The sequence below is a fragment of the Artibeus jamaicensis genome, unplaced genomic scaffold, assembly GCF_021234435.1.
Source record: "Artibeus jamaicensis isolate MK-2021 breed Jamaican fruit bat unplaced genomic scaffold, CSHL_Jam_final scaffold_474, whole genome shotgun sequence".
NCBI classification, from domain to species: domain Eukaryota; kingdom Metazoa; phylum Chordata; class Mammalia; order Chiroptera; family Phyllostomidae; genus Artibeus; species Artibeus jamaicensis.
In genome coordinates this window covers 47,778,336-47,800,376 of record NW_026522046.1, presented here as the reverse complement: position 1 = coordinate 47,800,376, position 22,041 = coordinate 47,778,336, and the positions used below count along the sequence as shown (strand labels likewise).

Below are 22,041 nucleotides of genomic sequence, written 5' to 3'. Positions count from 1 at the left end.
AATTAGTAAAATGGTGCAGTGTGCCACAAAACAGATTTTTTGCTGATCTGACAAAAAATAGGTATGATTTGATTCACTCACTGGACAGCTGTTGTGCTGGCTGCTGTCATCTTCTATTCGACAGCCTCAGGGAAGAGAGGTCAGTGCTCCTGGCTAAATCGTCACGTGTTGCATGTTCTAAGTTTTGTGGCACATCTGTTGAAAATTGCTGTTCTCCGGCAATTTCAGGACGACTGGAATTATCACAGGGGCAAAAAGGTTTACTTCTGTGCGGCTCCCAGCCCGCTGACGGGCCGGAGTGGCTGCTCCTGGGGGAGGAGGTCCTGCTCTCGGGTCTGGGCCGACATTCCCGGCCACCGTTGGTTCAGGCCATTCTCGGCGGGGACAGGAGGCAAGAAACCCCTGCTCTGCGGCCTCCTCTTGCTAAGTGCGCAGCACCCACCCGCCCCGTCCCCACTGAGAGCTTGTTGGCACAGCAACTGCCTGTGGGTTCCTAGGTTCTGGGGTGGGGACACCTTTGCGGCCAGAATCTCTCCGAAGCCCTTAGAGGAAACGTCACCGCCTCCCGCCTCAGTAGGGCACCACTGAGGGCGAGGTGGAGACAGGCTCAAACCAGGTGAAAACGCACGCACCGGGGAGCATGGGCTGGAGTAACTGGTGGGCGCCGACCGGCCGCTGGCAGCCCTTCCAGAGACCCAACCCTGCGGACAGTTGGCCAGCGAGCTCCGGGGCCCAGAGAGCCACTGTCAGGGCCCCCGACTCGAGACGGGCCAGACAGCTCACACTGCAGGACCACGGCGGCCAGCCAGATCTGCTGGCCCCTCACCCCCGCCCCGCCCCTGCCCCGTGCAGGCTCACCCCGCCCGGGGCTCTGGGCCTACAGGAGACACAGGCAGTACCGAGCAGGCCGGGCACAGGGGGCCGCCTCGCTCGACGCTAAGGATTTTGCCCATGGACACAGGTCTCCTTCAACTCCTCAAATAACCCGCACACACCAGATCCTCCCGCCAGAGGGCTGTGGCCTCTGGAACGAAGAAGAGATACAAAAACGAGGACCCGCGCGTCTGCACTTTAAACGCAGGAAACAGCACGTTCTACCCGGGAAGCGTTTTATTGTTGTGGGACTCTCACTGCCGGACAAACCCGCTCTCAGAACACCTCCCGCAGGGCCTTGCTCAGCTTCTGAATCTTGGTTTTCGCAGACATGTCGACGTACTTCTCCCCGATGCGGACGATCATCCCGCCCATGATGGACGGGTCCGTCTAGGAGAGAAAACGGTGGGAGTGGGGACACTCGGACGCCCCCCTCACCACGTGGAAAGAAAGGAAGTGCTTGGGAAGGAGGTGTGCTACACAAATCTGCGGCACAACCATATCTAGGAAAAGGGGGCACAAGTCAGTTGTGAATGGAATCAGTAATCATTTAACCGAACACATAGAATTCCCACCACAGGCAAATCAGTATATAATCAGATCTGACTTTTCACTATTTTAGTGTCAAATTAACCTGAAAAAGTACACCACGTAATTACAAACACACCTTGACCTCCAACTTCAGTATCTGGTTTTTACTGAGGAAGCTGTTCAGGACTGTTTTCAGTTCAGAGAGCGTGGCTTCATCCAAAGGCTGAAACGGGAAAAACCACGCTGTGAACTCGGGCAACGCAGACAGAACCGCCCAGGCGCGCGTCGCCCCACCCGGACAGGCCGGGGAGCCCCCGTGTCAGGCCCCCGGAGCTGCAGAGCAAGTCCCTCCTGGGTGCCGGGGTCGAGGCTGGGCAGAGGTCCCGCCGCACAGGGACCCCGGGGAGCTCACACTGGGTCGGCACTGCCCACGGACAGCCCCCACCAGTCTGCCCACGGTGCTGGCAGCGCAAATGCAAGTGGAGGGGCGCAGTCCTCCAAGTGTGTGGCCTGAGGCTGCAGGCCCCTCCCGTGTGGCCCTCGGGCAGGGCCGAACCCACTGCTCCCTGGCCAAGGGGGCGGTTTGCCGTGGCTCTGTCCTCTTTAAGACCCACGGTTAGCACGTGCTCTGGCACATGCCGAGCCCCGACCCCTCTGGACCCCCCGGCTGGCTCCTGGTGAGGTGAGCACGCCCAGGGAGGCTGAAGGCGAGGCAGGAAAACCCCCAACTGTGGCCCCACTTACGGACGCGGTGGTCACGGTGCACGGCACCTCTCCACGGTGGACGCTCATCATGGTGGAGAAGGCGGAGACGACGGCGGGCGTGCTGGTCAAACGGCCGTTCTCAGCGAGCAGGTCTGGGGAGGCGGGGGCGTTTCAGTGCGACGCACCCGCAAGGGGCCGCTCCCGGGGCGGCGCGTTCGCCTCCAGGGCAAACGCAGACCTGTGGCCTTAGAACACTACACGCGACATTCTTTAAGGACGCGGATGGAGAAGATGCAGTCACTGCTCAAGGTTTTTAAAGAGACTGCGTCAACCAGCATTTAACTTAGTAAGGGGCTGTGTGTCTTACATGGATCCAAGACGGACATATTTATATTTTTGCTTAACCCACTCACCTTTCTCAGTAGCCCACCCACGCCCCTTCCCCTCGGACAGCTGTTCTGTTCCTGTTTTCTACTTTGTTCGTTAGATTCTGTGTATAAACCACATGATACTTGTCCTTCTCTGACCGGCATATATCACTTAGCACAATGCTCTCCAGGGCCATCCACGCTGTTGCAGAAGGTTAAGACTTCCCCCTTTGTTATGGCCACACAGCGTCCCGCTGTGTAAACGCACCCCATGTGTCTCCTCCCCTCATCTACTGACGGCACCCAGGCCGCTTCCACACCTCGGTGACTGTAAGTAACACTGCCACGGACGCAGGCACACGTGTTCTATCGAATTGGTGTTTGGGGTTCTTAGGATATATTCCCAGAAGTGGAGTCGCTGGGTCACAGGCGGTCCCATTTTTAACTTTGTGAGACTCCTCCTTTCCCCAGTGGCTGACCACCCTGCAGTCCCACCAGCAGGGCAAAGGGCCCCTCTCCACGTCCTCGCCAGCACGTTGGTCAGTCTAACGGGTGCGCCGACAGGTGAGAGGTGGTGTCTCGCTGTGGTTTTTGCCTGCGTCTCTGATCGCTGGTGAGGTTCAGCATCTTTTCGTGTCTGTCCCCTCTGGAGAAGTGTCTGTTCAGGTCCCTTGCCCAGTTTTTAACTGGATTTTTTTTTTGGTGTTGAGTTTTTAAGTCCTTTATAACTTTTGGCTATTAACCGCTTGTCAGATGTGTCGTTGGAGAACATGTTCTTGCATTCAGTGGGTTCTTTCCATTCTGTTACTGGTTTCCTCTGCTGCACAACCTTTCTAGTTTGATGCAGTCCCATTTATTCTTTTTTGTTTCCCGTGTCCGAGAAAATGTATCAGGATAAAAATATTGCTATGAGAAATGTCCAAAGATCTTACTGCCTGTTTTCTTGAGTTTTTTACGGCTTTCAAGTCTCTAACCCATTTTGAGTCTATCCTTGTGTGTGGTGTAGGGAAGAGGTCTAGTTCCGTGTTCTGTGCATCCGTCTCGTTCTCCCAGACCGTTTACCAAACTGACCATCTCCGCCCGGCTGTAGGTTCCCGCCTCCCCGGTCAGACCCCGACTGACCGCACAGGCGCGGGTTCATGTCTGGACCCTCCGTTCTGTTTACTGCCCGTGTCTGCTTTCATGCCCGTTCCACGCCGTCCTGTCCACTGCGGCCCTGGCCGCACAGCGTCTCCCACTCTGTCCTTTCCCCAGACGCTGTGGCCGTCTGGGGTCCTTGTCGGTTCCACACCAACTTTGGGTTCTTTGCTCTGGTCGTGTGAAGAGCGCCGTCGGTGCCTGGATGAGAAGGGCACCGCGTCTACACACTGCTGTGCCGCTGCCGCTCTGCTCACCCTTCCCGTCCACGAGCACGGGCCGTGCTTCCACTCACTGCATCTCCTTCAGTCTCCTCTTTCAGTGTCTAAGTACCGGCCTTCTACACCCTCGGTTACTTTATTCCTAGGTATTTGTTTTGTGATGTGATTGTACATAGGGTTGTTTTCTTAGTTTCCCTTTCTGATAGTTCATTATTGAAAGCTAAAAAAGGCTACTGGTTTCTGGATATTTACCTTGTATCCTGCCACCTTACTGACTTGATCAGTTCTAGTATTTTTTTGGTGGAATACGTAGGCTTCTCTATATACAGCATCATGTCATCTACAGATAACAATGGTTTTAATTCTTCCTTTCTAATTTGGGTGCCTTTTATTTCTTCTTCTTGTCTAACTGCTGTGGCTAGAAGTTCCGACACTATATTAAGAGTGGGGAAGGCACACATCCCGTCCTGTTTTCCTTTTTCAAAAGATTTTATTTACCTATTTTTAGAGAAAGGGGAAGGGAAGGTGAAAGAGAGGAGTGCGGGTTGCCTCTTGTGCGCCCCCTACTGGGGACCTGGCTCACAGCCCAGGCATGTGCCCTGACCAGGAATCGAACTGGTGAACTTTTGGTTCACAGGCCTGCACTCAATCCACTGAACTCCACTGGCCAGGGTCCGGTCGTGTTCTTGATCTTCAGGGAACACTTACAGCTTTGTGCCCATTGAGTATGATGCTGGCTGTGGGTTCGTCACATACGGCCCCTATCACACTAAGTATGTTCCCCCCGGTCCCACTTTGTTACTACCACACGTGGGTGCTGTATTGTACCAAATGCTTTTTCTGCACCTGTTGATATAATCGTTATTTTTATCTTCCCTTTTGTTTATGAGGTGTATCATATTTATTGATTTGTGGATACTGTACTATCCTTGCATCCCTGGAATAAATCCCACTTGATCACGGTGTGTGATGTTTTTAACGTACTTCTGGATTTGGTTGCTAATATTGCATTGAGGATTTTAGCATCTACGTTTACCAGATATTTTGGCCTATAATTTTCTTTGTCCATAGTGACTTTATCTGGTTTTGGAATTAGATTAATGCTGGTACTGTAAAATGAACTTGGGCGTCTTCCCTCCTCTTGAGATTTCTGAAGCAGGTTCAGGAGGAGAGGAGTCAGTTCCTCTTTGAATGTCTGGTATTTTAATTGCAGCTTGCAGTCTGATTTGCATATGATGTCACAGATTCCAAAGTCTGGCTACGAATCCTCAAACTAACACTGTCTACGTTAAAAAACGATTACAAGGATGCAAATATCTTCAAGGACAGAGGCACAGCCGCTGCCACATGGATCCAAATATTATGAGATGACACATTATTACATCCCGGCATCTTCAGACAGTGCCCCTCAAAGTTTTCTTTTTTAGTCCCCGCCCAAGGATATGCTTACTGAATTCAGAGGGGAGGGAGGGAGAGAGAAACATCGAGAGCTGCCTCCTGCATGCGCCCCAACCAGGAACCGAACCCGCACTTTTTGGTGTACCGGGGAAGCACGACCGACCCAGCCCCGGGCCAGGCAGGACAGTGCCCCTCAGTCTTGAACGCACACACTCACCCAGGGAGCGCGTGGGGGTGCAGGCAGGGCGAGTGTGTGCTGTCCCCCCCCACGGCCACAGCTGCCAGGGCAGCTCTCTCAGACAGCAGCGGGGCAGGCCTGGTACTCACTGATCAGGTTGGACGTGAGCGGGGAGAACTTCTCCTTGGCGGTCATGTCGTTCAGGCTCTTCACTTTGACGGCGCGCTTCACGTAGGGGTTCATAATCGAGGAAGCCATTTTGGGATCCTTCAGGATTTGCTACAAGTGCCAAAAAAATACCTCCTTAACCTCGTCAGAGCACAAAGGCCCTGGCTGCCACACACTTTCTTTCTCATGAAGCACGCACTGCATGAACTACATCCACGCCCTCAAAGCACGAAGAACGGGTAACAGCCACTCAATCTTCTCTGCCTCCAAGAACACACCACGCCAGGATTTTACACAGGATACCGTGTTCCTCGAAAGAATTTAGACACTTTATGAAATTTCTTAAAATTCATTTTTGCTTTTCAAGAGAGATGATATAAACAAAGCAAGCAGCCCAAAGGCCCCACTCTGTGCACACGGTGATGCACTTCACACAGGGAGCACCTTCGCTTTCCACGCACGGAGAGGATACCGTGGGGCCGACACTCACACGCAGTCCTGGAATGGCGCCTCGCCCTGGAGGGGCCTCTTCCCCCGGCTGACCCCGACCCCTGCTGCCCTCTGCGGAGCCCCGGAAAACCCACCCAGCCCGGGACCTCTGGTGCTTCCAGAGCGGCCTCCGTCCGTCTGGGAGGGAGACGAGGCACCACGAGAGACCACGCTGTCTCTACTGTTACGTCACCAATGCCTGCACTCGGTGACCAAAGGCTGCTCCCCTCTCGTGATGACTGCATTAGCTGGTCTCCCAGGCCTGGCCCAAATCCTGGCCCTGGTCCACTGCCGTCCAGTGAGAGAACGGCTACTGAATGGCCCCAGAGAAACAACGTTCCCCCAGGACAGTGGCCGGCTCGCACAAACCGAAAGCTTTCTGGAGTTCGGGTTGTCCGAAGGACAGTTAGTGACTTTGTGGCACCCCAGTTTCCTCTCTGTGCCAAAACCCACTCGCTTTCATTTAGTCTTAAGGCACCCACCTTCTCCCTGTGGCTCTGGGTCTTCGCAGACACGCCCACAGCCCTGCTCCTCCGCTTTAAAATGGGAGTCAACGCCAGCAGTGCGCAGCGACCACCTCCTCCCCAAAGGCCCGTGTGCCATCCTGCCTGCTCCCGCCGCCCCCTAACAGGCCGCTGGCTCCATGAGGACAGTAAGGGACCAACACAGACCCTGAGCATTATCCATACCACTAGCCTGTGAGGTTTCCCCCCACATGGCAACATTAGACATCTGTGGATCAGAAAGCCTGAGAAAATCTAAAACAAAGTAAGAGCACAGCTTTCTCCGGAGAGTGTCCTGCACGGTACTTCCCTCTCTCCTCCCTGAACGCAGGCCTTCCTGCCAGAGGGGCGGCAACCAGACGCCACAGGGGAGGCAGGAAACGTGTCGGGACGGTTACCCCACAAAGCCAGTGGGGTCACAGCAGACTCCCCGAGTCGGGTTGCAGTGCAGGCTGTGGCTACTGGGCCCATCCATGCTTCTCTTCATGCCAAAGCGGGGAGCCCTCCCCCGCGGCCTCCTGCTCTGTCTGTTCCTGCTGCTGGTCAGTATGGGCACCAGCGTGGGACTCACACACTTTACTGGCTTTGCTGCCCAGGACGCTCAGCTCGGCCCTGTCCCGACATCTCGGGAATGAAATAATAATTAAAACCAAGGAAAGGCTTCGTAAGGAAAATAAACTCCCAGTAAAACAAAATCATAGTATTTTGTAAAGACTATTTTGAAAATGCCTGGAAGCAAGCATAGGTTTTCAAAGGTGTTTTAATTCTCTTTTGAGATGAAAAATTTTCTTTTCTTTTTTCTCTTTCTTTTTTGAGATTTTTATTTACTTATTTTTAGAGAGAGGGGAAGGAAGGGAGAAAGAGAGGGAGAGACACACCAATGTGTGGTTGCCTCTTGTGTGCCCCCTACTGGGGACCTGGCCCGAAACACAGGCATGTGCCCTGACTGGGAATTGAACCAGTTGACCCTTTGGTTCTCAGGCTGGCGCTCAGTCCACTAAGCCACACCAGCCAGGGCCGACAAATTTTCTTATTGTTACCAACTCATATTTCTATTTCTTTTAGCCTAAGTCTCGGTTCATTAATGTCCTCACATGTATCTCTTTGTACCTACTATGCAATAGGTTCAGAATAGTAATACCCAGCTCTGTGACTATCAACGTGAGTCCAGAAACACAGGGTCTTTCTTTTTTTGCAGTTCTCGGAGGATGACCTCCTTGGGGATTGCATAATTAAATGACTAAAGGGAAAAATATACAACGGAAACTTAAAAAGACAGAAAAGCCACTCACCGCCACTCTCAGCAGTTCCTTTTCTACTTGTTCCAGTTTATTCTGCTTCGACGCCGCAGAGTACAGGGCAGTGGCGTAGCGACCTTCGACGCCATACACCTGGACGGGTGGCTTTAGAAAAGGGTGGGGCAGGGGAAGAGAGGACAGGGGAAATCAGCCGAGACAACATTATACCGTCAAAAGCAAAACTAAACAGTTGTAGTTTAGAAGCTATGCCTTCTTTAACACAAACAGTTTAACTGTGTCCCCAGAGAGCTGCCCTGAATGGCGGTTCTCAAACAAATGAGAAGCACCTGCTCGGCCAGGCCGGTCTTCCAGCTTCCATAGCCTCAGCTCACAGCGAGGGCCTTCGGGAACATGGTGTCTAAAGTCCCTTTCAGCATAACTATTTAGAATTAATCGCGGGAATTTTGAGATGAGCTGATACTTCTTTCGCGTGCGATGCTGGTCAGTTTGCATTCCAAGTGCGGGAGGGTTTTGGCACTGACGGAGGCAGTTCTGAGCACAATGCGCACACCTCACAGCACCACCACGGACGTCTCCTGCAGGTCTGGCGGGGCCCCTCAGCAGCTCACTGCGTGCCCGACGCTCGGCCTCCTGCTCACAGTGAGCCGCAGGCTTTCCTGTGTACCTACCGCCACTGGTGCAGGGCCACATGCCCCAGTGGCACTGGGCAGTGGCAGAGGACAGGTTAAGGCTCTGGGTGGCATTTAGCTCCACACCTCGGGCAAGTCTTCCCGAGTCTATGTTTCCTCTTCCGTAAAATGGGAAGACCAGTCACGTGCCATCGCTGTTCTGGGGTTCTAGGCATTCTCCCAGTTCAAGGCCACGTGGGGGGCTGTCACACAGCAGGCATTTGACATCACCTGTCCCCTAGCCCCATGCACACAAGGCGTTTTGGGAGCCACAATCGCGCAGCCAGGTGTAGGCAGAACTAAACAGAGTTCCACACCCTAGCGGTGCTTCAGCGAGGTCTCTGCTTTAAAATGACGGAGAATAAGCTGACCTACCCGCACAAGCTTGGCGAACGGCCTGGCCACAGACGTGCTGAAGCACCGCACCTGGAAAACAAAGGGAAGCAGGTCATGTTGAGATCACTCGAAGAATTTCTACATTTAAGGAAAAGTATTTTAAACGTGAGTTTTACATAGTGAGTTTCTCATGTTTCCTAGTATTGTCACATAGGTTCCAGGGGCTCCTCTGTGGGGAGGGAATCTCCCTGCTGAGAACCTCCCAGGCCGCCTGGGAATCTGCCTGCCTGGCGCCATTCTCGTTTGCTAAGACAGGCTGAGGCCGGCACTCCAGTATAAAAACACTAATTTCGATGAAATATGTGTTTCAAAACATTTAAAGGGTTTTTAGCATTTATATTGCCACCCTCGAGCAGGATTTTAAAAGCGGGAGGATTCCAGTCACGATTTGCAAGAGGTGGACGTTCTCAGAACCCAAGCGTTGTCTGCAAATGAAGCCTAGGCCCCCGCACGAGGCAGGGTGCGGTGTGAGAACAGGCTCCCGTGCTGGGAGATGGCACCTTCTGTGGAGGGGCTTGGAGTCTGCTCTTTAAACGACACTCACAGGGGCACAGGTCACCTTCAAGCAACTCCAGCTCCGCAGTGATCTACTACAGAACTGCCCGTGAGGATTACAAAAGTGCAACACTTAGGGGGAAGTCATGTGAGCTGCCAGAGGCCCCTCCAGGTAAAGCATCGTGTGGATATGTAGTGTCAAGAGCACGAATTTCCTATCTTCCGTGTGCCTCCGTGGAATCGCATCTCAGCTCTACCCCTTTCTGGCCGAACAGCCAAGGCCGGAACATTTCTGTCTCATTTTCCGTATAAAAACGTGAGTTGTGCTTTACAATTAATTACTCCTTAGCATTCCTGTGTCCCCTGACCGGTCTGCGCACAAGGGCAATGGGAGATGACCTGGGGGCGGGCCGTGCTCTTCGTTCGCGTTTGGGGAAGCCGGGCCCCCAGCTCCTGGGTCCTCAAGCCTGCCGCTCCCGGAGGGGTGCTCGCAGAACGCTCGGGTGAGGCGCGCGCAGCCCCGGGCCCCCAGCCCGCGCCGTCCGGGGCGCGGATGCGGGGCCACCCGAGCCTCCTCGCGTCGCCCCTACTCGCCAAGCCCCAAGACCCTGAAGGGCAGTCACGCTCCTGCAGCTGTGGCCTCGCACCGTGGCTCTAGGGGCCTTAAACGGTCACCCTCGGAGGGATCCTCCCGCTGGCTTTCAGGACCTCCAGTCTCACCTGCCGGGAGAGCCCGGGCACTGCCGTGGAAGCCATCTTCTCCCGGGCAGCTGTAGGTCAAACCCGAGTTGGTAGAGAGATGGGAGAGCGCGCGCATGCGTCTGCGTAGCCGCTCGGCCCTCTGGGAAATGTAGGCGCACGTCGTCAGGCCGCATGTGCAGGGGCCTCTGCTGGGCTGGGAGTTGTAGTCCTTGGAAATGGTTGTGACCTACCGGGCTCGGGGTGGAGTTGCTCTGCTCAGAGAGCACGTAAAGAAGAAATACTTGCGTAACTAAGCGGCCGTTACTGTAGAATAGATTAATTGTCCCTAGCTTTAAAATGTCCATTTAGACAAATACAGTGGCATTTGTCTCATGTCACATTCCACACTGGCATCATTAGCATTCTTAATACCCCTTCTTCCAACCACGCCAAAGTGTGTATCAAGTGCAGTTCCTCATGCTGTACTAACAAAAATAGAAAGAACCTAACTTTACAGCCCCAGAAGCAGACACTACGTGCCTTGTACCTGGGACATGACTACCCCTTCGTCACTTCCCGCCTCCTACCCTGTCCCATCTCACCTGAGTACAGCAACTGTTTGGGTAGAGTGGTTATCTGAGAATCAGACATAAAGTAAAACTGGGGTTTGAGCAAGTGTGACATTGGAGCTGAGGACTCAACACCAGCCTTCATAAAAGCAACCCGTGTTCAACCTGTTTCCCCCTAAGTGGAGCTCACTCTAATTTTCTCTTCTGTAAGAAATGGAATGGGCCCGCAGAGCTACCTGGCTGCAATCATGGGGTCCTGTGGCCAATTAACACGTTTTTGTCTGCTCACATCTATTGTAGAAACACAGATTAATTCATTAATCTGTCCTTTTAGAGTGCAGTTTTCCTCATCATTACAAAAAAACTTGTAAAAATGCAAAAATGCAAAAAAAAAAAAAAAAAAGGAAGGACCGTGATTGCCCCCTTTCCCACCACCAGAGGCAGCTGTTGTCAGTAGTTGGTCGGGCTGTTTCCCAGTAGTTTCTCAGGCAGTGGCCTGAGCTGCCCAGGCTTGAATGCCAGTCCTTCTGGTGACCTTGGCCCAATCGCATACCTCCTCTGTGCTTCAGTTTCCTCATTATAAAGCGGGCACTACATAGAATAGCACCTGCCTTGTAGGTTGTTAGGAAGAATAGGGAACTTAAAGTATTTAGAATAATTGCTCGGCACCGTGGCACTCAATAATGTTCTTTATTTTGTGTTTATTTTTATTACATATACAAATTCACAATTTGCATATAATTTAGTATCTTGCCTTTTCCCTTCATACATGAGAAAAAAAGGGATCCCAAATTGTATGTGGTTTGTGAATATCTGCTTACAATATAAGTGTATTTCCAAGTTCTATAATTTTCATAGACTTTGAGGAGAGAGTGATGACAGGGAACATCTGAAACGGAGTCACTTTAACCAAGCTGCTGAAATTGCTAACGCAGTGAGGATAAGGCCTGAGGACAGACCTCCTTCTCGTTCCAACCAGAATGGGAACTTACATTGTTTTGGATTTTCCAGCCTTGTATCAATGCCTGGGTGTGCAATTGGACATAGAGTACACCTCCAGGTGACACTCCAGTTAGCCCTCTGTGCTCACCCAGTATCCATTATCCAGACCTCCTGGCATCCACCTTCTGGACCACCTGGCACCGTCATCCTCACTGCCTGACACCTGACTGGTGACTGTCCTGGACCAATGTCCCAGCGAGAAATGTAAGACTGACCAGTCTCAAGAGTTTGCTTTTTGGTATATGAACTTTTAACCTTTCTTTCTTCTTTGAACACTCCTGGGTTTTCGCCTAGCTGTGTTTGCAGTTTGCAGACTCTGAGTCCCTTGAATTAGTCTCTGTCATTTCATTTGCAGCAAACTTCCAGACTCTTTTTGAGTTTGTTCAGCATTATTTTAATGGCTGCAGAATAACCCATCCAGTGGATAGTCTGTAACTTTATTCAATGAACTTTGAACATAATTCAGATGGTTTCCATTTTGGTGGGGGGTTGTTGCTATTTTAAACAAATTTGCATCTCCTGAGCATCTTTAGACACAATTTTTCCCTTTTATACTTAGGATAACTTCCAAATAAATTCCCAACAGCCCAATTTGGTGACAGGGTGTGAGCATTTGAAAAGTCTGTGATCCATTCCACAAAAAAAATTCACTTTCTGCAAATTTTAACAAATTTACTTTCACTAGCAGTGCATAAAAATCCTTGCTTGACCCCACTCTGCAAACTATTTTTCAGAGGCTGGTTTCACAGAAGCCGAACAGAAAGTACCTTCATCATGCAACACGTTTCGCTGGGCACCTGTTATGAGCAGGCAGCTGCTCTGTGCCCCGAAGATACAGCAGGTGCAAGACAAGGTGCTTGCCTTCATAGACCTTCCACTCTATGTGAAACCGAATCACAAAACCTGCATTTCCAAATGTGCAGGTGTTAATAGATGCAATAGGAATCCACTTGGAAAATCCACTTGGAAAACCCTAGACGTTCTATCGCACTGCTAATGAACAAGAGGTGAAATGTTGGACTGTAATGGCGCAGAAACTTTGTTTCTTTAATCTGACCTTTCTCCTCCTTTCCTCTTGATTCAAACTGGCCTTTTCCAGCCTAGGATCACCCCAACGCCCCCGCCTCCCTGTCCCTCGAACAACCACTCGTTAACTGTGAAACCTTCAGGACAGTGAGGTTCTGATCAGCATCAGATAATCCCAGGAACAAAGCCTGCGGTCTGTTGTGCACAGAGACAGAGTTTTAGTCAAAATGAAGATGACGTCTGAGCCTCAGCTGCGTTTCAGCCCCCGGCCCACCACACCCTCGGGAGCCAGACAGAGCCAGACAGGACCAGGTGTGCCATTAACGACTAGCGTGGACCAATCAGTGGAGACCACCGCCTAACCACCGAGGTTAGCGATTTTCCCTCTCTAGACCCAGTCCCTGAGAAGCCATCCGAGGGCCAGGTCTTTGAGTGCCAGCTCTCCTGTGACTCCTGGCCTGGCGCCGTCTCCTCCATTAATAAACCTTCACTGTCTTTGCTGCAAACCCCTGTTCACGCCTGACTGGGTGCTGGTTCTCTGGGTGACGGCCCCTTCAGGCCAGTGACACGGTGGCACAGCCATATCAGGCGGTGCCCCCCATTTTCTCTGCAGTCACCCCCGTCCCTGTCCAGCCCCTCGAGTAGCACCAACATGGGAGTGTGTGGCTCTTTGGGTTTTAGGGTTTATTAGCTGGTTGCACACATGTGGTTTCATTTTTATTTAGTCTCAGGGCGACTCTAAGATGATACTCCGGCAGTCCCGCCCCCCCAGGGGTGAAACTTCTTGGATCTTGGGTAGGCAGCACACCTAGGAAACGGCAGTTCTGGGCCTCAGGACGAATTTCTGGGCGTGGGATTTTCATGCCAGGGACCACTGCTTACCTCTGGGTGGTTTGGACGATCAGAGGAGCACAGGAGGGGCTTCAGGCACCTGCTGAAATCTCGCTGCAGGCAAAGCGCGGAGAGGACAGGCTGGATCCCAGAGGCAAACTGTCCCGGGGGACCAGCTGGCAGAATAGAGAATTCGAAAAGAAAAGAATTTTGTCCCACAGAAGAAGAGACTCAGCCCTCTGCTTTTATGGTGCCTTCCCTCCGAACAAACTTAAAGTGTTTAAAATTTAGTTGTTTAATTTAACAGCTGAGACCAAGGAGTGGAAGGGACTTGCCCAAGACCACAGGCCAGGTCTACAGTGGTAGCAAAACCCAGACATCAAATCTTGACTTTTTTCTCTTATGCTGACTTTTGATTCAAAGCAAATACTCCTTGCTGTTTCATTTTCTCTGCTGAGGCACCCTGTGCCTGCCGCACAGAAAACAGCAGCGTGGCCTCAGGAACCCTCAGCTGCATACATTTTAAAAAGTGCAGTGACTTTCCTTCTGACCCAGAAGGAACCCCTCTGTGACTCAGAAATCTGGGTGAAGGGTGATGTGCAGGAAGCTCACTGCACTTGCCTTAAAACGGCAAAAGATTGGAAGCAAGTGGATGAGAAAATGGTTTTAAAAATGGCACATCACGCAGCCATTCCAATGAGATTTGCAAATGGTATTTAATGACATAGACAATATGTAATGACACTGAAGAAAAAAAACACAAATTACATTCTGCATTTTTTTTTCTTACAATGAGCATGTGTCACGGCCATCATCCAGGGGGAAAAAAAGGGGGCCCTGTCCCTGTCCTGTGACTCCTGTGCCTGCAGCCGGGAAACCCACCCACTTCTGACACCCAGGACAGTGGCTTCAGGTTGACGAGTTGCTCAGGGAACAGGCTCCCTCCAATTTCCTTCACAAGATTAACTTCAACGAAGACACCACTAGCCTGGAGGTCATTTTCTTTTCTTTTTAAAAAATATTTTTATTTATTTATTTTTAGAGAGAGAGGAAGTGAGGGAGAAGGAGATAGAGAGAAACATCGACCGCATGCCCCTAACTGGGGACCTGGTCTGTAACCCAGGCATGTGCCGTGACTGGGAATTGAACCAGCGACCTTTTGGTTCATGGGCCAGCACTCCATTCACTGAGCTATACCAGCCAGGGCATCTTTTTAAAATGAAATGTACTGGGGATCACATTGGTTAACAACATTATGTAAGTTCCAGCTGTGCAGATTGTAATCCGACATCTGCACACTCCACTGTGTGCTCACCACCCACGTCTAGTCCCCTTCTGTCACCGCGTATTGGACCCTCTTTATCCCCTTCCTTCTCCCCGCCCCCTACCCCTCGGGTAACCTCCGTGCTGTTGTCTGTACCTGTGAGTTTGTGTTTTTATTTGCTGCTTTCAGTTTTCCGCCCCACATGCAAGTGAAATCGTATGGTTCCTTCCTTGTCCATCTGATCTATTATTTCATTTAGTGATCCGTCCAGGTCATCGGAAGAGGCATTCCATCTGTTGTGTGTGTGTGCGCCAATTTTCTTCACCCCCCTTTGTCCCCCGAAGCATATTTATGTTGTTTCTGAGTCCTGGCTGTCGTGGACAATGCTGCATTGAACACAGATGTAAGTGTAAACTCTTATTTACAAATAAGTGTTTTCGAAATGTTCAGGTAGCTACCCCAAAGAGGGATTCCTGGGTCATATGGTACCTCTGTTCTCAGTTTTTAAAAAGATTTAATCTGTTTATCTTTAGAGGGGAAGGGAAGGAGAGAGGGAGAGAAACACGAATGTATGGTTGCCTCTCATAGGTCCCTTGCTGGGAACTGGCCTGCAACCCAGGCATGTGCCATGACTGGGAATCGAACCACGATCCTCTGGTTCACAGGTCCGTGCTCAATCCATTGAGCTACACCAGCCAGGGCTATTGTCACTTTTTTTGAAGTCACTCCCTATTGCCTTCCACAGTGGCCGCACCAGATTACCTCCCCACCAGCAGTGCACAAGGTCCCCCTTCCCAGAGGGTTTTTAGCTTTGCAGAATGCACACTGCAGATGGTAGGGGTAGAGATAAGGCTTTGCCTTCACATTTCATTGTGCTGGAAGGACCTGGGAACGGTTTGTGTCGTTCACGCATTTATTTATCTCGGAGTGAACTCACATCAATTTTCTGTTCCTTCCCCCCGGCCCCCTCGGTCCTCTGTAAAAGACCAGAGCCACTTCCTGTCTTGGGCCACAGGCTGGCAGCCCTGATTTAAAACTTTATGTGTAGATCATTCTTCCATTCACTCTGAAGAGCAGGGAAATGCCTTTGTCAGCTTTCCACACAGGCGTCTGTGACACCTCCCTGTTCAGGGGGCTTTGGGGCTGCCCACCCGTCGGCAGAGGGCCCTGAGTTGGGACTGACTGGCCATGCTCTGGACAAGAAAAGGCCTCCGAAAGGACCGGGGACTCTGAATTGTTCGCCGCTAGGACTCGGTGAACCTGATACAGAGAGAAAGCACGTGTGCACACGTAACAGATGGCTCAGGGTGCGGAGAGCAGGACCAACGAAATGGCGCTGGTCCGGTCAAGACAGCATCAAGTGTACAAAACAAAGTGGAGTCGCTCCTGTCAACCAACAGGGCCACCAGTCGGCCGTGACACTTCCGTGCAAGAGGGAAACCACCTAAGTCAGAGCAGACACGTCTGACAAGGGGACACACCCAGGATATCTGCCCACGTGGTCAGAACACCTGTGTCTGCAGGGCTGGACCCCCCACAGACAGGCTCCTGGGGAGAGTCCCCACTGGGCAGTAGGGGCACCTAGACATTTATCGGAAAGACCTGGGAGGGTGGAGTCCACCCCTTCCCAGGTACGACTGAGCTGAGCCCCGCACCCCAGGGGCTGCCCCACGCCACTCCCACTTCCCTTGGCCTCGGCCGCCGGGGCTCTGCCTGCCGGACGGAGGACATCGCCTGCCCTGCTGCCCGCCTGGCTCCGGAGACCCTTCCTCACAAGACTCCGACGACTCCCTGCCCTCCGTGCTGTCTCCCTGACCTGCAGACGAGACTCTGGGGCTCGGGGTCACTGTCCCCCACTGCTCTGTGTGTGTGTGTGTGTGTGTGTGTGTGTGTGTGTGTGTTTGTGAGTAGGACAGCAAGTGTGCTGATGCTCCGCTCTGAGCGGACCTGCGTGCAGTCACAGCCGAGTGAACAGCGCGGTCACCGTGTGTGACTCCGGTCTGTTCCTCGGAGCCGGGCTGCTCCGCAGGCAGCAAGCCGAGCAGTTGCCCGGCCGACCTACAGGGAAGACTGAGTCACAGACATGTGCTGGCAACAGTGATTTTTTTCAGTCTTTGGAGAAAGCTGCATCAGGAGGGTCTATGGCATTGACAATTAGGACCTGGAAGGAGACAGAGGGAGGACGTGGCCCTGTGGTCACTGGTCTCCCACCCCGGAGGGCTCCGGCCTCTGCTCTTCCCTTTCCCTCCAGGCAGCAGCACAGGTCCTACTCACCTTCCCAGCGCTCAAGGTCACGCCCGAGCTCAGTCCAGCTCCGGCTGCTGAGGGTCATCCCAACACTAGGGGGCGCCATCTGCTCACGTTATAAATAGCCTGTGGCCTTGGAATGCATTTCTTTCTAGAGCTTTCTCTGTTTAAACCTCTGTGTTCCTGCTCACACAAGCGAGAATCAGAGTGATTGACACACGACACGACCTCTGAGGGACACTCCAATGCAGGCTCCTTGTGTTTCGGGGCCCAGACAGGTAGAGTTTCTTGTTCCTGTCATACGATCTCCACCCCCCACCCCCTTGCAGCGTTATTTCAACTCTGAGGAGCCCCTCAGCCCTCCCGCTGCCCGCAGCGTCCACGTGGGGGCGTTTCCCTCCGGAGGCCCCACAGCAGCAGCTCCTGGGCTGGGGCAGACCTCCCGCCTCCTTACCCAGCCCTCTCCTCTGGGTTCCGGACGGTTCAGGGCAGTTACTCAGTGGGCGTCCTGTTCCTGGAGGCGGTAATGACCGTAGGCGCGGGCTGTGCTAAGTACAGAACCTTCTTCCACTTGTCGTTCAGACAAAAATGTTGCCCGTAGATCGAGGACAGGGAACACGGTAGATGGTGTGTTGGGGCAACATGGCCCAGCTTGGTGGCCCTGCCCAGGCCAGGGACCCGGGGCTCACTAGCCCTTCCCGCAGAGATAAGGTGGGCTCTGCAGCCCCCTGGCCCAGGTCCGAATGCCAGCCCTGTCGCCTGCCAGCTGTGTGGCCCAGGCAGCCCCCTAACTTCTGGCCTGTGTTTCCTCACCGAGAGCAGAGCTAGGGACGGCGCAGACCATGCGGGTCCCTGCCACGGGGCACGTAGCTGGGAGCTGGCACCAGTCTGTCCCCTCCCGCTCCGGAAGGTGGCTCACTCCACGTGCAGAGGCAGGATGAGCACCTCCTGGGTCCTGCTTCACTGTGGGGTTTTAATTCTGGCTTTCCTCTCCCTCTTCTGAAGTCTGGGAAGGGGCGCGGCTCCCCCAGCCCTCTCCGCAGGCGCTTGCCGCAAGGGGAGAGGCAGAGGCCGGCCCTCCCCCGGACTTGACAGCAGACAGACAGACGGCCAGTGGTGTCAGAACAGCCAGCTGTCAGGGGAGACCCGTAAACACAAGAACTGAGCACCCTTTGCTTTAAAAAAGGGGGGGGGGGCGTATATTTCATGCAAATAAAAATTCGAGCACAGTAGGTGTTTTATAGGAGTTCGGTGTGAAAAAGGAAATTTTGTGGTGAGAGCCCAAAAAAGGAAGTGACACATTTTCCTCCTTTGCACAATTATTTTGCTGCAATAAAAGCCAAGGCAACAGTCAGGGCGGGAGCTCCTGGAAGGTGGGGCGGCGGGGGAATGGGCCCCAGAGCGAAGGACCCCACAGGGGGACGCACCACCCAGAAGTCACTGAGGAAATGTGGGGCAGAGCCATCGTCCGTGTTTTCATCCCCGAGGAAGCAGAGAGGAATGAGTTTGGGGAGGTCCCGCCAGCTCGGGCTGGGCTCTGCTTGGGGTGAGGCAGCTCCGTACAGGGAGGGTGGAGGACGAGAGCAAGCCCAGGGGCCGCAGCCCACCCAGCAGAGCAGAGGGGCTGGAACTTGAGGAAAAAGGAGGCTTTTTCCACCCCCGAGTTGAAAGGCAACCACTGTTTCTGTAGCAAAAGAAACAGCATGACCTTGCAGATGGCCCTGGGCACCGAGCGAACGTGGTGAGAGATGCCTAGGCCTGCCTTTCGCTTTGCTGAGCACCGGCCAGGGCGGCTGGGCTGTGCCGGGTGCTTCGCACAGGATTCCAGCCTGGCTCCCAGCACTCTCTGCTTGGAGAGTTGGGGTGATGAGGAAGTTACCCGTGGGGTGCTCTTTGGAGGCTCAGGCCCAACCTACAGGGCGGCGGGACGCTCAGGCCCTCTGCACTGCATGGCTTGGGATGGGATGGACGGTCGTCCCCTGGTTCGCTCGTTCGCGTGCTGGTTGGGGCGGTGCTTCATTTAACAAACACTCACTGTGTGTCTGACCCCACCGTAGAGGCTGCAGGAAACAACCGCAGTCAAGGCTCACACTGTCTTCAGGAGCTGTTGCCAGATTGTCTTTGAGTCGGTGATTGACAAGAAAAACCACAAAAACAAAACATCACCTTTCCTTTGCTCTGTTCAGGGAGAATATTGGTATGGGTGTTCATCTAAAAAGTCCAACTAACTAAATTGCACATAATTCTGTAAAGTCTGGGCTTTCTTTCATTATAAATCTTTAAACTGGTAGGAATTCCTTCTCTATTTGAGCCCCAGAGGGACCAGCATCTTTTCCTGTCCTATCTTGGCAACTAATTGCAACAACGAAAGGGAAAGAAATGATAAAAATAGGTCATTACAGATCATTCCAGTGAGCAGAGCATCACTGTGCAGCTCACAAAGTGGTTGTTCATCAGAAGTGAAGCTGGGACCCAGTCGGGGTCACTGGTTCAAACTGGTCCACGTGCAATGATGGCAGGAAGCGGCTGTCCTCTCATCCTGTGACCCCTGACAGCGCCGTGCACTCTAGACTCAGTGGACTTCCTGTAATCCAGGTTTGCTGACGTTCTTGAGGCAGGGACATTCTCCTTATTTGTGTTCCGGCTCCAGAGGCTTCCTGAGAACATTCTGGAAGTCGCCTTTCGAGGGCCTGGGTAGTTCCCGCTTTAAACAAGCACCCCACTGTGGTTCCGGCACAGACTATGTGGTACCACCCTTTCAGAGCCTAAGTAACTTAAATGGACCCCCCCCTTTTAAAGTCTAAAGATGGTGAAAAATGGTGGAACGTGAAAACCTGGCTTATTGGTTCTTTCACAGGATCTCCCAGTCCCACCAGGATGTCCCTGGATCCAGGATCCTTAGCTGCACTCTCTTATTTCAGAATGTGATGTGTCTTCTGGGGTGACATCAAAATATACCCAGTCAGGCTGCCAGCACCCTTGAAGGTCTTTAGGAGTGGCAAGCGCCCTCCTCCCTACCCAGGCATCGGCGATGGCACAAGAAGTGCCGGTGACTCCAGCGGCAGTGGCCCCTTCCTCAGTGGGTCAAGCTCGCCAGGTGCTTCTCTGAGCATTGGGCGTTCACTCCTGGGCTCAGTCCCCTCGAAACCCCACAGGTCACCTGCAGACGAGAACACCCCATCTTACAGGTGAGGAAACTGAGGTTGGGAGAGATTAATTAATACGCCCACGATGACCCGGGAAGCCAGTTGGCATCTCCCCAAAGACCCTGGGCCCATCTAGCCCCAAACTCTACCGGTGGCCCCGTGCAGTCCCGGGCTCGAGAGCGCTGGCCCGTGGCCACAGCAGGCAGCTGCTCGAGCCCTGGAGGAATGTGTTGCTCTTTCCTTTTCTTTTTTTAGAAGGTGGTAGAGTGTGAATTTCCTTCAAAAGCACTTACGTCCACACGTTTTTTTCCACAGAATGTTTTCCGATGTCAAATTATTATTTAACTGCAGCCTTCAAGACGCGTGTCCTTCACGGTCCCAGCTCATGCAAAGTTAATGGCACTGGATAAATGCACAAAACACTGCCGGCGGGTATTCCCGCATCGAGCCGCGATCCAGGCCACATTCTCACGAACACACGCCCCCGGGCAGGGCAGGTAGGAGAACGTCCACCGGAGTCTGTGGACTCGGCTGCCTGCTGCTCCGGGGGAGGCTGGGGTCGCAGGGGGTCAGGCTGTGCGGTGGGGGCGGTGGGGAGGGCTTCAGCAAGGGTGGCTGGTGACGGCCACACAGGGACATTGACTACGGGTTGTGCTTAGTGGAAAAGTCTGTGTTGGAAAGGAAACCCGCTCTACCCTCACTCCGGGCCTGCTGTTCTCGCTTTGTTTTTTTTTTGTGATAGGATGATCTGTTATTCTTATTATTTCCGTTTCAAAAATTTTATTGAGGTACAATTCATATGCCATACAATTCATGTCCCCTTTAAAATATTCATTTTAGCGGTTTTTGGAAATGTACATTTTCACAGAACAAAGTCTGCTGTCACCAGGATCTAATCCAGGAAGACTGTCATTGGGCCAGAACGAAGCTCCGTGCGCATCCACAGGCCCCCCTTCTCTCCTCCCACAGCCCCCACCCCAGCTCCTGGCGAGAGGCAAGGATGTTTCATGGTTATGCTTCGTCCCTTCAGTTAGATTCCAAGAGCCTGAGGGACTCGTCCCTTGTCTTCGCACAGAGTAGGTGCTTAGTGACCAGCTCATCTTGGCGACGGAGCTCGCTCTCCCCCTGGGGGTGCTCCGCCCCTTTGCTGCTGGTCTGGCCACTGAGAGGTGCGTGAGATGATTGGAAGAGAAACTCGGATGCCTGGGCTGCCCTCTGCGCTCCCACTAGGAAGACCCACACCCAGGGTGCCCCGTTGCCAGCCCGATGCTGCGTGGACCTCCTGTTGAATTCCGTTTGATTTAGGGGAGACAAGGACTCCTGCGGTCTTACATCGTAACGAGAATGCGGACCATTCAGGGACACTTTGTGGTTTCCCAGCTCATGCCGACACGGTGAGGACATCGCGGTGACAGCATCGGCGGTGCAGACGGTGGGGACGGGGAGACACGCTCTGACACGCGTGGGCCTGCACCAGCTGCTGGTGGACAAGGAGCAGGCCCCACACCAGCCGCGACGACGCAGCCGCCCTTGTGCCTGGGAATCCACACATTCAACCCCCTCTCGTTGGGAGAACATGAAAGCTCAAGATAATCCCCTAATCCTGTGGCATTTAAAAAAAAGTCTTGTTTATTCCATTGCAGTTGACCCAATTTCTCCTCCCTCCGCCTCCCCCGCCCCTTCCACCCCCGACCTGGCTCCCACAGTCCACGTCCACACCTGGTGCAGTCCAGGCCCACGTGTCAGTGGCACGCACTCTCTGACTAACCCCTTCCCCTTCTCCCACCTTCTCCCCCTGCCCCCCGTCCCTCTGGTAGCTGTCAGTCTGTCCTGTGGGGTTTTTCAATCCACGGATCGAGCTTTGCGGCTCCGCACTTCTCACTCGA

The 22,041-nt window shown here is 53.1% G+C and overlaps 1 protein-coding gene and 3 long non-coding RNA genes across 7 annotated transcripts; 2 read left to right on the top strand and 2 right to left on the bottom strand.

Moving 5' to 3' along the window:
* Positions 1-1,092: 1,092 nt before the first annotated feature.
* On the bottom strand, positions 1,093-10,217 carry ATP5PO (ATP synthase peripheral stalk subunit OSCP). The gene is made up of 7 exons (XM_037127213.2): positions 10,110-10,217; positions 8,874-8,924; positions 7,864-7,974; positions 5,561-5,690; positions 2,149-2,261; positions 1,541-1,627; positions 1,093-1,263 (listed from the first exon to the last, which is right to left on the bottom strand). Exons 1-7 carry the CDS (start codon positions 10,143-10,145, stop codon positions 1,150-1,152), a joined length of 642 nt encoding a protein of 213 aa, XP_036983108.1. The 5' UTR covers positions 10,146-10,217; the 3' UTR covers positions 1,093-1,149.
* On the top strand, positions 9,447-12,465 carry LOC128626269 (uncharacterized). The gene is made up of 3 exons (XR_008390189.1): positions 9,447-9,705; positions 11,651-11,845; positions 12,376-12,465. It is a non-coding gene; the product is annotated as an uncharacterized LOC128626269 (long non-coding RNA).
* Positions 12,466-12,469: 4 nt separating this feature from the next.
* Positions 12,470-17,599, bottom strand: LOC119035761 (uncharacterized). 2 transcript variants are annotated; one of them, XR_008390188.1, is made up of 5 exons: positions 17,464-17,599; positions 17,037-17,192; positions 14,919-15,148; positions 13,550-13,674; positions 12,470-12,544 (listed from the first exon to the last, which is right to left on the bottom strand). It is a non-coding gene; the product is annotated as an uncharacterized LOC119035761 (long non-coding RNA). The 2 variants fall into 2 exon arrangements; XR_008390187.1 differs by lacking the exons at positions 12,470-12,544; positions 13,550-13,674; positions 14,919-15,148 and adding an exon at positions 16,637-16,923.
* On the top strand, positions 17,145-21,792 carry LOC119035760 (uncharacterized). Of its 3 annotated transcripts, none has more exons than XR_008390186.1 (4): positions 17,145-17,287; positions 19,931-20,197; positions 20,471-20,652; positions 21,024-21,792. It is a non-coding gene; the product is annotated as an uncharacterized LOC119035760 (long non-coding RNA). The 3 variants fall into 3 exon arrangements; XR_008390185.1 differs by having other exon boundaries at positions 19,867-20,197; XR_008390184.1 differs by lacking the exon at positions 19,931-20,197.
* The last annotated feature ends 249 nt before the right edge of the window (positions 21,793-22,041 follow it).

Coding starts and splice junctions, on each gene's coding strand:
- ATP5PO (XM_037127213.2), bottom strand. CDS start 10,145: ATGGCTTCCACGGCAGTGCCCGGGCTCTCCCGGCAG. Junction 8,925..10,109: donor TGCCCGGGCTCTCCCGGCAG/GTGAGACTGGAG, acceptor TTTGTTTTCCAG/GTGCGGTGCTTCAGCACGTC. Junction 2,262..5,560: donor GCTCACGTCCAACCTGATCA/GTGAGTACCAGG, acceptor CCGCCTCCCCAG/ACCTGCTCGCTGAGAACGGC.